The sequence below is a fragment of the Perca flavescens genome, chromosome 2 (genome assembly GCF_004354835.1).
Source record: "Perca flavescens isolate YP-PL-M2 chromosome 2, PFLA_1.0, whole genome shotgun sequence".
NCBI lineage: Eukaryota > Metazoa > Chordata > Actinopteri > Perciformes > Percidae > Perca > Perca flavescens.
Window position 1 is genome coordinate 23,597,013 of NC_041332.1, and position 16,406 is coordinate 23,613,418.

The following is a 16,406-nucleotide window of genomic DNA, read 5'->3' on the forward strand; positions in this document are numbered from 1 at the left end:
AAAATATGCAGTCCTTCTATTTTGCCATCCGACTGTCATCCATCTTCTCCATCTCCCCTCTTTGTCTTCCAGGCCGTCTCGAGTTGAGGGAGGACACCATCGAGTCTGTGCTGTCAGCCTCCTGCCTGCTGCAGTTGTCATCGGTGGTTCAGGCCTGCTGTTCGTTCCTCATGAAGCAGCTGCACCCTTCCAACTGTCTGGGTATCCGCTCCTACGCCGACGCTCAGGGCTGCAATGACCTGCAGAGGGCCGCTCACGCCTACACCATGGTTGGTGCACGCCCAGTTCATCGCTATACCCCCAGCGATTGTAGAGCCACCACGGGAACATTTATGAAACAACTGCTTTAGAAAATATGGGTCTGAAAATGATGATATAGATTCAGGTAGACCACAGGTGATGTTTAGGTTTTAACTTTAACAATGAACAAGCTTCTTTCACCTCTCCTTTTTACAACTATCCCTCTCTACCTCTCTACAGTTTTCTACAGTCAGACTTTGGTCATTTTCCATCCTTGACGTTATTCTTGGTAACAAATTGGTTCCTCATTCACAACGCGCCACACACACATCATCACAATGGCTGTTTTCAGCACAAGGTTGCTATGGTGACTGTGAAATAGCTCCTCCATCGACTTATTATTTTTCTTTTCTTTTTCTCTCCTGTCTTAACGTGCCTTTTCTTCCATCCTGTGTCCCTCTGTGTCTGTCTCTGTCAGCGTCACTGTTTCTCTCCTTTGTCCTTTCTATCTAAGTGGATTATTGTTAGACTTAAATCTGTTGTAATTATGTTGTAGAGGTGGCTTTATCTGGGTGTGACTGTCTGCCTGCATCTGTAATTCACTCACACACTTATTCACACACATACACCGCTCACAGGATTATTACAGCCAATGTGTAAGAGCTATACAGTAGACTATGTAGAGAGAAAATCGTTTTCAGTTCTTTTATTTATGTGGGAATCAGGTCATATTTAGACATTTGTATAACCTTTTCTAATTCCCACAGATTATACTTGCCTCAAAATAAATAAATGGACAAATTAAAAAACACAAATGAGAATAGCTATGGCAAACCGTCACAACAACAACAACAACCATTGTCTTTACTTTTATTATTGTTGTAGTTCATTATTTGCACACAATTACAAAGCATAATGTGGACTAACACTGAGGACATGTTTGTATTCTGGCCTCTATGTAAACTCGCTACTAGAACTGAAACTGTTGATTAATCAATCCGTTGCAGAAAATTAACATGCAACCTATTTTGATAATCAATTAATTGTTAGACATTCTCTGGTTCCAGCTTCCTTATTGCGAGGATAGTCTTTTGCTATAGTATTTAGTAACTATATCTCTTTAAAGTTGTGATGGACATTTGTGACTATTATGTTACATTATATAGACCAAACAATGAATTGGTTAATTTAGAAAATAATCAGAAGATTAGTAAATAATGAAAATGATTGTTAGTTGCAGCTACTCTATACGCCTCAAGCTACCTCCCCATTTTATAGCACTGTATTATTTCAACCTTTTCTCATTTATTCTCCATCTTTTCGTCCATCCTTCTCTGACCTTTCTCAAGCCCTCATTTCCTTCCTTTTCTTTTCTTCCCTTGATCCCCTTTCTCTCTCCACTCATATCTTCCTATGGTTTTTTTCTCCTCTCATTCCTTTTTTTTCATCTGCAATTAATTATTTTTTTTTTTTTTTTTTAGACTAATCTGACTCTTTCCTTCTCTACTCATAACCATTTCTTCTCCCTGTCCATCAGGAACACTTTTTGGAGGTGGTGGGAGGCCAGGAGTTCCTGTTGCTTCCTGTGGAGGAGATGGAGAGGCTGATCACGTCTGATGACGTCAACGTGCCAGATGAAGAAACTGTGGTAACCTCTTTGCTAACGTGGGTCCTTCATGACACAGACACGCGACAACATCACCTACCCTTGCTGCTGGCTCACATACGACTGCCACTGCTGCAGACACAGGTGAGAACTGCAAAGTACATAACGTACTGTTGTACTGTGGTTAGTTAAAGTGTCTAGAATCGGTACTTTTATAATAAAAGTTACAATGTAAAAACAATATGAAAAGGGTCGCTCGTAATGATTAGAATTATCAACCCAAATCTTGCAGCTTTACGGAATTAATAGCAAGTTTCAGCTCAATGTTTAGCTGTCCGGCCTGCATTTTACTATTTTGATACACAATTAGCGCTCTCATAGCATCGTTTTCAGATGCTGCAGGCAGCTGTTTTCAGTGAAAAAGCTCTGAAAACCCACTGTACACTCCCTGCTCTGCACCAAACAGCAGAGAGACACAGTTAGTGACTAGCCAGTGAACATAGTGTGCTAACATAGTGTGGAGCATTTATCAGCTAAAGAGACAGATATTTCCCTCAGAATCTGAGTGACCAAACAAAGTTGAAATAGAGAGAATATTGAATTTAAATTCATCAGGTGGCCACAAACATGACTCCAAATGAAGAAAGATGTTTCTCCCAGATGAATTATATTTACTAACAAGAGCACATTAGCTCACGCTAACACTTTACCACATAAATATTGTAGGAGCTTTGCCAAAGTTGTTCATGTCTTAAAGGTCCTATGACATGGTGCCCTTTGGATGCTTTTATATAGGCCTTAGTGGTCCCCTAATACTGTATCTGAAGTATCGTTCCCAAAATTCAGCCTTGGTGCAGAATTACAGCCACTAGAGCCAGTCCCACAATGACCTTTCCTTAGTATGTGCCATTTCTGTGTCTGTAGCTATTGAGGAGAGAGGGGGGGCAAGGTGGAGGGTGGGGGTGTGGCCTTGACCAACTGCCACTTTGCTCGTTTGCCATGATGTCTCTCTCTCATGGGTGGGCCAAATTCTCTGGGTGGGCAAAGCAGAGAAAGGGGAGGTAACCTTTCTTCTTATGACCTCATAATGAGCAAGATTCCAGATCGGCCCATCTGAGCTTTCATTTTCTCAAAGGCAGAGCAGGATACCCAGGGCTCGGTTTACACCTATCGCCATTTCTAGCCACTGCAGAACGCATATTAATGTTAAAAAACCTCATAAAGTGACATTTTCATGCCATGGAACCTTTAATATCTGTTACATCAATGTATGAGGCATCAGGCTTCCTCCTGATGATCTGCTAGACTTTTCCATGGCCAAATTTGTCTCGTGCTCTGTCCCTCCTCCGTCTTCTCTACCTCCTTCTAGCTCCAGTCCGTCTCTCTGTCTCTATCCTCTTTAGGCAATTAGAGGGACTATAATCATTACGCTAACTGTAGATCACAACTGTTACTCTGTCACGTGTATGCTTGTTACACTGTGCTTGTTGTGTTTGTGTCTGTGTTTATTTGAGTGTGTGCATGTACTGTATCTCCTCCTCTCTCCTCTTTCTAGTTTGTTCAGCAGAGGATCTTGACTGGTAATGTGGTGCTGAGAAGTTTAAATGCTAGGCAGAACCACAGTTACTGCCTAGGGCATTGGATGGACACACACACACACACACACACACACACACACACACACAGACACACACACACACGTTTTAAACCTTAATAGTGTGATATCTCTCTTAACTGCAGCTAAATTATCTGTTCTCATCATCTACCCCATCAGTCATTTCCTTTACTATATATAAAGAAGCTATAGAGATAAAAAAAAAAAAACATTGTGCCCCCCCTCCTCTTTCCATCTTCTCTGCCTGCGACTATACATCTCCCATGTTTGCACTTTTGTGGTATAAAATATAAACACCTCAGATGTATGACTTTGCCCTGGTCAGCTGAAATCACAAGTAGCTGTAACATGTAATCAGGCAAGAAGATGGATGGTAAAGCAGTAGAATATCACTACAGCAGCGAGAGCAGAAGCAAGACAGACATAGAGCTGAGCTAAACCTTTAACAGTATATTACTCCCCCTCACCACCACCACCACCATGCTAAATGGATAAATTAATGAATTCAGCAACCTCATGAGCTGTGACATGCCAGTAATACTACGTATAAACCTCACACAGACATCTGATCGATATTCATCAACCAATTAGTCTGCTCTTATCTAGGCCGCTGTGTGATTACTCATCAAGAGGATGTCAATGCACCAAATGAATACCTTTAATCTCTTCTCCCCATTAACACTGTTGCACACATAGACACACACTTGGTCTAATCTTCGCAGAGAAACATCTGTGGGCAGTAAATCGGACATTGTGCACCAAACAGAATGACAGGACAGTAAGTGTGTGTGGATGTCTTTAACAACAATGAACATTGATACATCTGCTGATTACTTCCTCAATTAACAATTTGGTTTTAAAAATAGCAGAAAATAATAAAAAGAAACATACCCAGCACATCGGGCAGGTGTATGGAAGTGTGTGTGTTTGTCATGAGTTGACAAAGTCCATGCTGAAACAGAAAGGGGAGGACTACTTTCTCACTTCCCACTGTGAGGTAAAGAGAGGACAGAGAGGAGAATGTGGGATGTCTGCAGGATTCAGTCTTATCTTGCCCTCCACATTCAATCCTTCACAGTATGATGGATAAATAGCACAGGAGAGGACATGCACGGTTTTTTATCTCTGTCCTTTATCACGCACACATACACACACCCACTCTCATGTCTGCCGAAATAGGGTTCACCCTAATTTGTCCCTCTGTGATTGTGTGCAATGGAAGTGTGTGTTCACCCTGTCGTGTAAGCTGCTTATCCATTTACCATGCTTGCTTTACGCTCTCCGCGGCTGGCTAGAAAAATTATTTATTTTATATTGAGTGACCAAATTGAATTATTTGGGCCGAATCTTTCTTTTTGTGGTGGTAGACAGCACAGAGGAAAAAGGATTTTTTCCTTTTATTTTATCAAATGCTCTTTATTATACTTGTTTTCTGTGATTGAATCTTAGCAGCCATTTTTGAACATCTCCACCAACACACACAGGGCTCCAGACTAACTTTTTGCCTTGGTTGCACAGGTGCACCCAAATTTTTCCTCACGTTGCTATTAACGCTGAATGGCGATACACGATATATAGCTCTGTATTTTTTTACAAAGTGGGCTAAATGTTCAGTTTTAAGTCAAAGCCACTTTTCACAAGCTTTTATTAAAACAGATTGTGATTAAAATAAAATGCAAAGACAATGTTTCCTTTACCAGTTTGAAAATATACAGCTGAAACACATGTAAATGAAAAAAAAAAAACTGAAATAAAGAGCCTAGGATATATTAAAAAAAAAAAAAAAAAAAATATATATATATATATATATATATATATATATATATATATATATATATATCTGAGCTCATTCACTTGTTTTCAACAACAACAGACTGATTAAAAGAGAAAGAGGACGCCCGGATAGCTCAGTTGGTAAATATAGAGGTTCCGACCTGCGGCCCTTTCCTGCATGTCGTTCCCCCCCTCTCTCTCCCCTTTCATGTATTCAGCTTTCTTATCAAAATAAAGGCCAAAATCTTAACAAAAAAAAAAAAAAACAGACAGAAAGACATAGGGAGACAGAGGGACAGAGGGGGAGTGCGATGGACTGAAGTGTATGCTAGGCCTACTCACAGAGTGATGGCTGACTCATTATGAATGGGTCCAGTATGGGTCGAATGCGCTTTGGCGGGTCAGCGGCATGACACCCGTCTTGTGTAGGCTATGAAATGTCTGTATCGTCACTGCGCTGCATTTTTATGAACTATGATATTCTGGCCATGGGTCACATCTCTCGCCCAGGTCCAGCAGACTCCGTCTTACACGCCATTACTCAACGAACTGAAGTTAGTTGCATTTAATAACTTCTAATGTGTTTTTCGCCGTGGCGGCCGCAATAACAGAGAGTTACCAGCGGAAACACTAGTACCAATACAGGTTTCCCTCTCATACTTAACAATATACAGCTGTGTTAATAACAATTAAAACTGTAGACAAATGTCAGCAGTTTGGACTGGCGGCGCTGTGTCTCTCCATGTTGCAGGTGAGCCGTGTGTGAGTGAATGGGGGCGGGGCTGCACGGAGGAGAGATCCAAACACAGGCACGGCTTTACAGAAGGAATGGGTCATGTAACGCAACATTAAACATATCGATATGAACGACATCGCTTCGTTCGTGGAGAGGCAGCGGATGCGAGGACGTTAGGTGCACCGGTGCGACCTAGGAAAAATCTTAGTCGCACCCTTACAAATTTTGGTCGCATTTGCGACCAAATTGGTCGCACTCTAGAGCCCTGACATATATGTGCAGGTAAAATCTGGCTCCTCTTGAACCTCTACATCTTTCCATCTGTTAACACACACACATACGCAAGCACACACAAACACACATCTATCTAAATGTAAATCATGTAATTCTTGCCTTCAGGGGAAAACTTGTTTCACATCACCCTGCCTCTCTCACAGGTAGTGATTTCCTGTGGAAGTATTTTAAGCTACAGACTGGTGAATTGAAGTGCTTCATGCTGCAGCCCCTGGCTCTTTATGTGTGTGATCATAGATGAGGTTAGAGGGTACGGACTAGAGAGCTGATGAGATGCTGGGGACAGATTAGTCCTCTAGTGTGTCAGATGATCTGTGTGTGTGTGTGTGTGTATGTGTGTGGCTGCACACTAATGGCTGCTGGTTTGATCTAATCTCTCAATCAATGAGAGAACAGCTTTCTTTCGACCCTCAGACCTCCACAATCAGTGATAACATTGTGACCCACACATGTAGTGTACAGCTACCATGCATTCGTTTGTTGATAGCTGTTATCACATGTCCCTGTTTGTGTGTTCGTGTGTTCGTGTGTGTGTGTGTGTGTGTGTGTGTGTGTGTGTGTGTGTGTGTGTGTGTGTGTGTGTGTGTGTGTGTTTTATTATGTGTGTGTAGTTCTTGGCGGACTTGGAGTCCAACCCTCTGCTCCGGGACAGTATGGAGTGCCAGCGGCTGCTGATGGAAGGGATGAAGTATCAACTCTTGCCTCAGCGCCAGCCCCAGCTTCAGAGTCCCCGCACCCGGCCCCGCAAGGCAACTGTTGGGGCAATGTTCGCCGTAGGGGGCATGGACGCTACGAAAGGTAGAACAGGCACTTGCACGTAAACACAGACCAGACATTATATATATATATATATATATATATATATATATATATATATATATATACTGTGTATATTATTCTAGTTAGTGTTTGTATTTTTCAAATGTTTTCATTGGAAGCATTTGTTTCCAATTTTTTCATATTCAAAAATATTGACATTTATATTCAATTTTGACACTATTTTCCAAGAGTGATGTCAGAAAAAAGGAGGGAATGCCCGTCGAACCACCCATTCACCTGCCAACCCAGAACTACTTGAAATTTTTGAGTTTGTGTAAAATGTGTGTGTTGTTCAAGAAAATAAATAAATTGTGAACATATTTTTAAAGATTTCTTCAGTTTATCATTAAAAAAAAAAACTAATTCTCTCTAGTGTCATTTCCGATCCACAGCTTCACTGAGGGACTTCAGCTTTTTCCAGAATTTAAGCATACTTTTGAGTATGTTTTTTGCTGCTATTAGCCCACAGGAGACAAAGTGTTGTTGAGAAGAAGTCAATTTACTAAATGCCTCCTATATTCTAAGTATGATCAGTTTTGAATCTGGATTTTCAGTATATAAGAGGAGATGCTGAATATTTCATTGAGGTATTTTTTGGGCTTTTCTGCCTTTAATGGATAGGACAGCTAGGTAAGAGAAAGGGGGAAGACATGCAGGAAATCATCACAGGTCAGACTTGAACCCTAGACCTCTGCATCAAGGCATAAGCCTCTCAGTATATGTGCACCTGCTCTATCCACTGCGCTAAACCGGCCACAGGGTATGTTAAATTTAAGAAAACAAAATTCACAGACATTTCCTCTTAATTCTGGCTTGATGGAATAACTATCCTTTGTCTTGTAATCATGAGAAGACATGAGAAAATGTTAATAATAGAGAGCTCATTTATCTATGTGTGCTTGCAGGCTGTGTCTTTACACACAAATACACTAAGTCTACTGTTGGGGAGTAAATAAAAGTGGTATAGTCCTACCTTGAGCTGACATCTCGAGAGTGGGTATCGTGGTCAGGTTCGTCAGAAGTGCAAAATTAGAGCACATCAAGGGCTGCAGTTTTATTTTACATGTTTTTTCTGTTGTTCCCTGCAGGTGCTACCAGTATCGAGCAGTACTGTCTGCGTCGGGACACATGGAGGCAGGTAGCCACCATGAGTGGACGGAGACTACAGTTTGGTGTAGCTGTCCTTGATGGCCGTCTCTATGTGGTTGGCGGCCGAGATGGACTCAAGACCCTAAACACTGTGGAGTGTTACAACCCGCACAGCAAGTCCTGGAGCGTCATGCCTCCCATGTCCACCCACAGGCATGGCTTAGGTGAGCCCCATGTTTGAATAGAAATGTGATATATAAGTACATTTCAAGCCGAAAAGGGCTTGAAAAGGTCAATTGGGCGAGCCTTTTAAAGAGGAAGGATTATGTTGTTGTTATTTGAATTTTGAGTATGGTGATCCTTGATCTTTGCTGAAAAGGTTGTCATTTCACTTCTAACAATGTGAGGTGAAAGGTCAGTTTCAGTTACACAACAGCACCTCAACAGTAAGTGATTTAGTGCCATGCTCAAGAGCACTTCAACAGACTGAACCTGTGTATTTTGTTTGAAGGACAGTCTACCCACTCACTGTGCAAGCCTATTATTACAATGATAACATTTGATAAGGCGTGCTGTGCTGTTGCTTTATTGTTTTTAAAAAATGTGTGCATGTGTGTGAAGGGAGATGGGGATTCAAACACACATCTGGCACCACAGATGCTCTGGCAGATAAATCCCTTGAGTATGGAGGTGTCAACATGCTGCTAACTCTGCACGCCTGATGTCCTGGGTGTTGTTGCACACACAATGAAAAACTCACACTCTCGCCCTAAATGTGTGTGGTTTTATGAGCTTGTCCAAGGTGATAGTGTTTTGGTAAGTTGCCATGATTAATCATGCACATGTGGATGTGTATCACAGGCGTAGCTGTCCTAGAGGGGCCCATGTACGCAGTAGGAGGACATGACGGCTGGAGCTACCTCAGCACAGTGGAAAGGTAAGACACTTCACACAGCTGTTTTATTCTGCTCTGCTTAAAGGATCAGTTCATTAATATATATATATATATATATATATATACAGTACAGGCCAAAAGTTTGGACACACTTTCTCAATCAATGCGTTTCCTTTTTATTTTCATGACTATTTGCATTGTAGATTCTCACTGAAGGCATCAAAACTATGAATGAACACATATGGAATTATGTACTTAACCAAAAAGTGTGAAATAACTGAAAACATGTCTTATATTTTAGATTGTTCAAAGTAGCCACCGTTTGCTTTTTTTATTAATAAGGGAAAAATTCCACAAATTAACCCTGACAAAGCACACCTATGTAGTGAAAACCATTTCAGGTGACTACCCCATGAAGCTCATTGAGAGAACACCAAGGGTTTACAGAGTTATCAAAAAAAGCAAAGTGTGGCTACTTTGAAGAATCTAAAATATAAGATATGTTTTCAGTTATTTCACACTTTTTTGTTAAGTACATAATTCCACATGTGTTCATTAATAGTTTTGATGCCTTTAGTGAGAATCTACAATGTAAATAGTCATGAAAATAAAGAAACTCATTGAATGAGAAGGTGTGTCCTTTTATATATATATATATATATATATATATATATATATATATATATATATATATATATATATATATATATATATATATATATATATATATATATATATATTAATGAACTAATATATATAATATATTCTTTACATATTGTGGTATCTAGCCATGCAGATCATTTTAGTTTTATTTAACCAGGTTTTGAGATATTCCCATCTCCATCCTAATACAATGAGATGACAGTTTCATGACATGGGGACTATTTCTTCAGTTGAAAATAGTTAAAATAAAATCTGTTGACAGCAGTTTCTGTGGATGATCTAGAGTAACATGGATCTGTTTTTGGAAACCGTGTTGCTGCTGAAAGATGCAGTAATGGGAAATCACAATTTCTTAACTGCACCGTATATTTCATTAGTTGTTGGAACAGCCATATTTATTATGTACAGGACTGAGAAGATGTTTACATAATTCTTATTAGATGGGACCCCCAAGCTCGCCAGTGGAGCTTTGTTGCAAGTATGGCTACACCAAGAAGCACAGTGGGAGTAGCTGTACTCAATGGCAAGTAAGTAAATCAACTCACATATTGCTTCACACATCTACATTTATCCAAGTTAAAGAGTCAATACTAGCACATGCACTGTAACACTGAACATGCTTTTAGTTGTTTGTTTGGGACATCTGTTTGTTGTCATCTTGCTCTTGTTGTTATGGGCGCTGTATGCACTTATTGCAAAACGCTTTGGACGAAAGTGTCAGCCAAATTGATGTAATTTAATTAATTGTTGACATTTTTAGTAGAAATTACACATACATTGCCTACTGTACTTGTTCCATAGACAGAGTGTCATTTATATTGTATAACTGTACCCGTACTCTGCACCACCCCACCTCATTATAGTACATAGTCACTGTATGCCATACTGTATTATACAATTAATAAGCAAAATCTCTCGCTCATGGTTTGGAGAGAAGAGACCAATGGAGAACATTTTTTAATGGCTTGAAACCAAACCATTTTGGCCATGCAGAAAGCAGCTGAACAAATATTACTTTGTCATGTGAGAGCATTCTTAGAGCATCACACAACAAACACACTCTGCTTGTTTGGAATTGAATCTCCTTAATACTTGCCCCAGAGTTCTACTGCAGCAAACAGTAGAAGTTGCAATATTGCACCCATGTTTTTATTATTCAGCGCCTCGTAGAGATGCTACATAGAAAGGCGCGCGTGTGTGTGTGTGTGTGTGTGTGTGTGTGTGTGTGTGTGTGTGTGTGTGTGTGTGTGTGTGTGTGTGTGTGTGTGTGTGTGTGTGTGTGTGTGTGTGTGTGTGTGTGTGTGTGTGTGTGTGTGTGTGTGTGTGTGTGTGTGGAGTTGGGAGGAAGAGAGTTGGGAGGAAAGAAGTGCATCAGAACCAGTGAAGCAACTAATGAGCTCCATCAGGCAAAGAGCCCAGAGAATACACAACACATAGATGCAGTTACAAATGCTGATAGCCTCGCACACACACACACACACACACACACACACACACACACACACACACACACACACACACACTGATTGCTCGGGGTTGTGATGCCGACCAAGAGTGTTGGCATATTGATTTTGCTCACCTCACTTTGTCCCCAAATCCCGCAAAAACACACACACACACACACACACACACACACAAATACACCCTTGTACCATCTGTGTCAGCATCACTAAGTTGAAAAGAGACTTCCAGAGTCCAGAAATGTGTGCAGTGTTTTGTGTGTCAGGTGTTTTGTGTGTGTCCAAAGGGGTAACACCATCTTCTGTCTTCCCCAGGCTATATGCAGTAGGAGGACGTGACGGCTCATCCTGCCTGCGTTCAGTGGAGTGTTTCGACCCCCACACCAACAGGTCAGAGACATGGGACTTCATTTGACCAGAATTAATTACCTACTTCTGCTTTATTTCCTGTCTGCTGCACTTTCTAGTAAAGCGCCTCTGTGCTTTTAAGGTTATTATCCACAGATCAAAGGAGATAGCTAACTCTCTAAGGATGTTAGAGTAGACCAAATATAAACAACTTCTGTTTATGAAGTACTGCACATTCATTATGGTCTTCACTAGAAGGGCTGAGACAAAGTTCTTATTGGTCCCCTGAAAATAATCTCCTATTTATATAAACAGCACATTTTGGAGGATTTGGGTTGGCACATTTTTCTGTATTCCTCACTGCTGGAGGAAAGTCTCTTTTTTTCTCTTTTTCTTCCTGATGTTTACAACCTCCATCTACAGGTGGAATGGTTGTGCTCCCATGGCTAAAAGGCGTGGAGGTGTGGGTGTGGCCACATGGCATGGCTTCCTGTACGCCATCGGAGGTCATGATGCTCCGGCCTCATCCCTTGCATCTCGGCTAAGTGACTGTGTGGAGAGGTGAGTCTATATACTGGAATTATAATTCCTGTTTTAAATTGTTGACCAATTTGTTGCTGCATTTAAACGGTTTACACTTGAATTGTAAGATTTTTTTTACTAAGTTGCTGGTGCATGATTTATTATTTTAACCATATATAACAATTCAGGATATTTATATCAATTTATTTATTTGTTACATTTTGTTTTACAAAGTGAGCAAAGCAATGTTGCCTTACACATACTATAGAAGAATATCCCAGTCACTTCCACAGCAGTATCGATATCTGGACTGAAAAAGTCGGATCGATGCATCCCTAATTTTAATATAGCTCTCTGTACAGGCACAATGGTACCATACCTAGCAACCCCACAGTAATGACAAGACTGCAGGAAATTAAACAAATGTGATACAATATTGTTGCCTAATGAGCTTTAGTGGTGCTGGTAGTGTGTTTTTAATGAGCCTGCCTCGTTGTCCACCCCCGTGCCACGCCTCCTGACTCCACCTCTCTACTGAATTCTCATGTTGAACTGTCTCTAATAAAGTAGACTGATGTTAATGTAATTTTTCACTTTGTATGTTGTGTGTGTGATTGGTGTCTGTTCAGGTATGACCCTCAGACAGATGTGTGGACGGCAGTTGCCCCCATGAGCATCAGCCGAGATGCCGTTGGTGTTTGTCTCCTTGGTGACCGCCTCTATGCTGTGGGTGGTTATAACGGGCAGGTGTATCTCAATGCTGTGGAAGCCTATGACCCTCAGACAAACGAGTGGACACAGGTACGCACACAAATGCAACACACACACACATGCAGTTTATGTTTGGAAGGAAAGAGTCTGTACAATTTAATAAGCTCCATTATCGTATAGTACACACATAGCAGCAGCAGATTTATATGTATCCACTTGCTCGTATTTACATAGACATTGACTGTTGTTCATTAAAAACAAGTAATAAATCATGATGCACACCAATAAAGTTGTTATATAAACACACACAGTCACAGTTTGACCTTCTTCAAGCTCCTCTCCCACGTATCTTGGCGTGTTTTTCTTTGTTATGTAAATGTATGTTTTCCTCGTTCTAATATTGTCCTTGCCACCGCAGCAGTAAGGAAAAGAGGGGACTATTTTTAACGAGCTCACTCAGCACAAGTCTGTCACACTTCAGTTTATACTTCATCCCCTCCAGAGGATTTCCTACCAAAGCTGCTGGAAATCTGCAATTTTGGTGACACGCACCATGCTGAGAAGAAGAGGGGTGCAGATGGGCGGATAAAGAATACAAAGAACGTTCAAATTGACACAGAGGAATGAGGACAAACTGAAATGTGATGGGACATGTTGAGACCGTTAAATGTGTCCTCTGTTCATTGTCAGAAACTGAGACAAACAGACCAGTGGATACGTTGTCTGTCCTGTCCTCGTAGCACCACTTCCACTGCTTGCTTTAGCACAAATCTGTCAATCTTTTTACTTCCAAGACAAATAATGTGGGTGGTAAGTTCATGTTTTTGAAATAAGGTGACAGACAGCTTTGACTATTAGCATATAAGCAGTGGCTACAAAAACTAACAGGACTAGACAACCACAACAGACACAAAGCTCCCCTTAGAGCCAAAGGATTATCGTCACTCCCCACTCCCTGCTGTGTTTCCTTGCAGGGAGTGATGAGGTCAGAGCATGACTGTAGATGCCAAATATAGGTGTTGTACATATCCTACATCACATTATAATCAATTTCCTTGAGTTGGCTCATTCTTGACCTTGGAAACAACAGATGGAAAACATTCTTACCTCAAGTTGTTGTGGAGCTTCCCATTATATCTCATGATCTTCATCAGCTGAAGGAGTTGGTGAGTGGTCATGAAAATGTTCAAATTTCAATTTTATCTGAGCACTTTAAACCTGCAATAACTACACTGTTAGCCCCTTGGCGGTAACGCAAACAAGCTGGGGACACAACACCGACATATTATCACCTTTTCAGTTCATATGGTGAACTTGTTAGTAAACAGCTGCCTATTCAAACAACATCAGCATTCATTTGGAGTTGTGTTTCTGGCCATCTGATGAATGTAAGTCAAATATTACTACTCTTATACTCTCTTTTAGCTTTGTTTTTGCTCTCCACCAGCTCTTGAGGGAAATATCAGGTTCTGCTAAATGCTCAACTATGTCTAACTGTGTCTGTCTGTTGTTTGGTGCAGAGCAGGTAGTGTACAGCGGATTTTATTTTAGCTTTTTTCACTGAGAACAGCTGCCTGCTGCATCTGAAAACTACGCTATTAGAGCAGTGAGTGAACCAAAACAAGTTGCGGGGTGGAAAACTATGTGCTGAAACTCGCTTTAAAGCTACGTAAAGCCGAAGGAAGCTGCAGAGTCTGGTGATAATTCTCTGTTGATCACTTCGAGCAACCTTTTAAACATTATACACGGTAATTTGAGCCATTGTTATTATAAAATATTGATTATAGCCCCTTTAAGGACTTTTCATCCATGTTGGCTTAAAGTTAGTTTTCAAGGTTGGTGAATGTATTGACTGCATCCAATAGGTTTACAAAAGATGCTGTAATCTAATAGAATTTCGTCAACCCCAAAAAGAAGCATGCCAACTTTTTACCTCAACTTAAAACATGAAAATGACATGATTTAAGGGGACTACACATATCTATAGTTCTCCACAAATCCATTGCTGCACCTTTTTAATATCCAGCTGTTGATTGTGATTATTTTTCTTAATTCCAGGTAGCACCTCTGTGTCTGGGAAGGGCAGGAGCATGTGTGGTGGCTGTCAGACTGTGAAAACTCAAACACCAACATCAGATATGGCAGACTGTGCATGATGTGGCTCAGATGCTCTGTGTTACCGCTGACATGGTCACTGAAGTTACACCAAGAAACCCATCTGCCTGCCAGCATGTGACCAACAATGGGAAGTGAGAGACTGATTACTAAACACACTTTGGGTTTTACAATTTGGCAAAGTCAGATTTAACTCTCCTGAATGACATGACCATTATTCATCTTAATGTTTATGGTTAGGTTAGGGTTAAATCATGTGTCAGGTTTCTGATAAAATTTTCATATATGAACATCCTGATAACTTCTCCCTCAGTAGTGAAACAATACTGACATAATGAAGAAGAATCTGTAGTGTTTATCTCTGCATGATAGAACACCTTTATCTCAGCTTTTTTTTTCTTGCCTATTATTTTGTTCCTGTAGACAAGGTGGGACAGACACACACACACACACACACACACACACACACACACACACACATACCTACATGGTTGCTTTCAGCTTCTATTTCTGCTTTCAGAAAGGAGAGAGAGACAGAGAGAGAGATTGTAAAGACTGTTGAGGTGCCTCATCATTTTAAGTTCTCAGTGCTCCAAACAATATCTGATAGCGTGTATTGATGCTATTTTAATATATGCCCTATTATTTTATGCTGCAGTTGGCAAGTTGTTCTCCTCTTTCTTTCCCTTTCTCGCCCGCTGACAGATGAAAGAAAGACTTTTGACAGCACAACCTTCTGAACAGCCATACTGTAAGAAACTGTGCCGCCCTTTATTCTTTTCAGTCAACAACACATCATCATGCTTTTATCTAATGTTTCTGTGTATGTCTTCCATATTGCATCAGCTCACATCTGATGCATACAGTATACTGTTATGTGTAATTTATTGTAGCAATTCAAGCTACAGTGACAAATTATCCAACAGTTTGCCTTTTTTATTTTTTTATCTTTTTCATTTTGCAATTCTTCAAATAAGTGTAGTTATTAAAGCACTTCTATTAGGTTTATAACCAGAGTAATAATAAGTACAGTAACTGTGGCTCTTTGTTGATCCCTGTAGGGAAATTTTGTTTCCCAATTTCCCACAGAGCACATGGTCAGCTATTTACAGGCTTGGTTTTATACAGGGTCAGTTGAGCTTTTCTGTCCTACCTCCCTTTTCTCCACTGTAGATGTTGCCTCAGTGTGTGTGTGTGTGTGTGTGTGTGTGTGTGTGTGTGTGTGTGTGTGTGTGTGTGTGTGTACATGTGTTGAGAGATTGCAAGTAGTATATTTTTATCTCAAATGAAAATCTTCCCCCTTCCCCTCTCCACATCTTCAATTCCCTGCTGCTTTCTCTTCATCCCCATTTTCCCATTTCATCACTACACAGGCACACGCACCACTATGTTTTAGTGCAGAATTGGATATTCAGACAAAAAAACAACATATAATGAGACCATGAATTTAATAACGTTGATTCAGCCAGTGCCAACGTTTTGTTTGATGTTGAGTTCAAAGCGTTATTAGATTTGATGCC

At 40.5% G+C, this 16,406-nt stretch overlaps 1 protein-coding gene across 3 annotated transcripts in view; it reads left to right on the plus strand.

Moving 5' to 3' along the window:
* Positions 1–15,273, plus strand: part of klhl5 (kelch-like family member 5) — a 61,158-nt gene extending 45,885 nt beyond the window's left edge. For all 3 annotated transcript variants that reach the window (XM_028600309.1, XM_028600301.1, XM_028600295.1), the window contains exons 4-13: positions 73–269; positions 1,778–1,990; positions 6,876–7,062; positions 8,172–8,396; positions 9,034–9,109; positions 10,171–10,257; positions 11,506–11,580; positions 11,962–12,099; positions 12,690–12,861; positions 14,830–15,273. In XM_028600309.1, coding sequence (XP_028456110.1) covers positions 73–269; positions 1,778–1,990; positions 6,876–7,062; positions 8,172–8,396; positions 9,034–9,109; positions 10,171–10,257; positions 11,506–11,580; positions 11,962–12,099; positions 12,690–12,861; positions 14,830–14,886 — 1,427 coding nt within the window. In that variant the 3' untranslated portion in view covers positions 14,887–15,273. The remainder of the gene's footprint in view (positions 1–72; positions 270–1,777; positions 1,991–6,875; positions 7,063–8,171; positions 8,397–9,033; positions 9,110–10,170; positions 10,258–11,505; positions 11,581–11,961; positions 12,100–12,689; positions 12,862–14,829) is intronic.
* Positions 15,274–16,406: the final 1,133 nt, after the last annotated feature.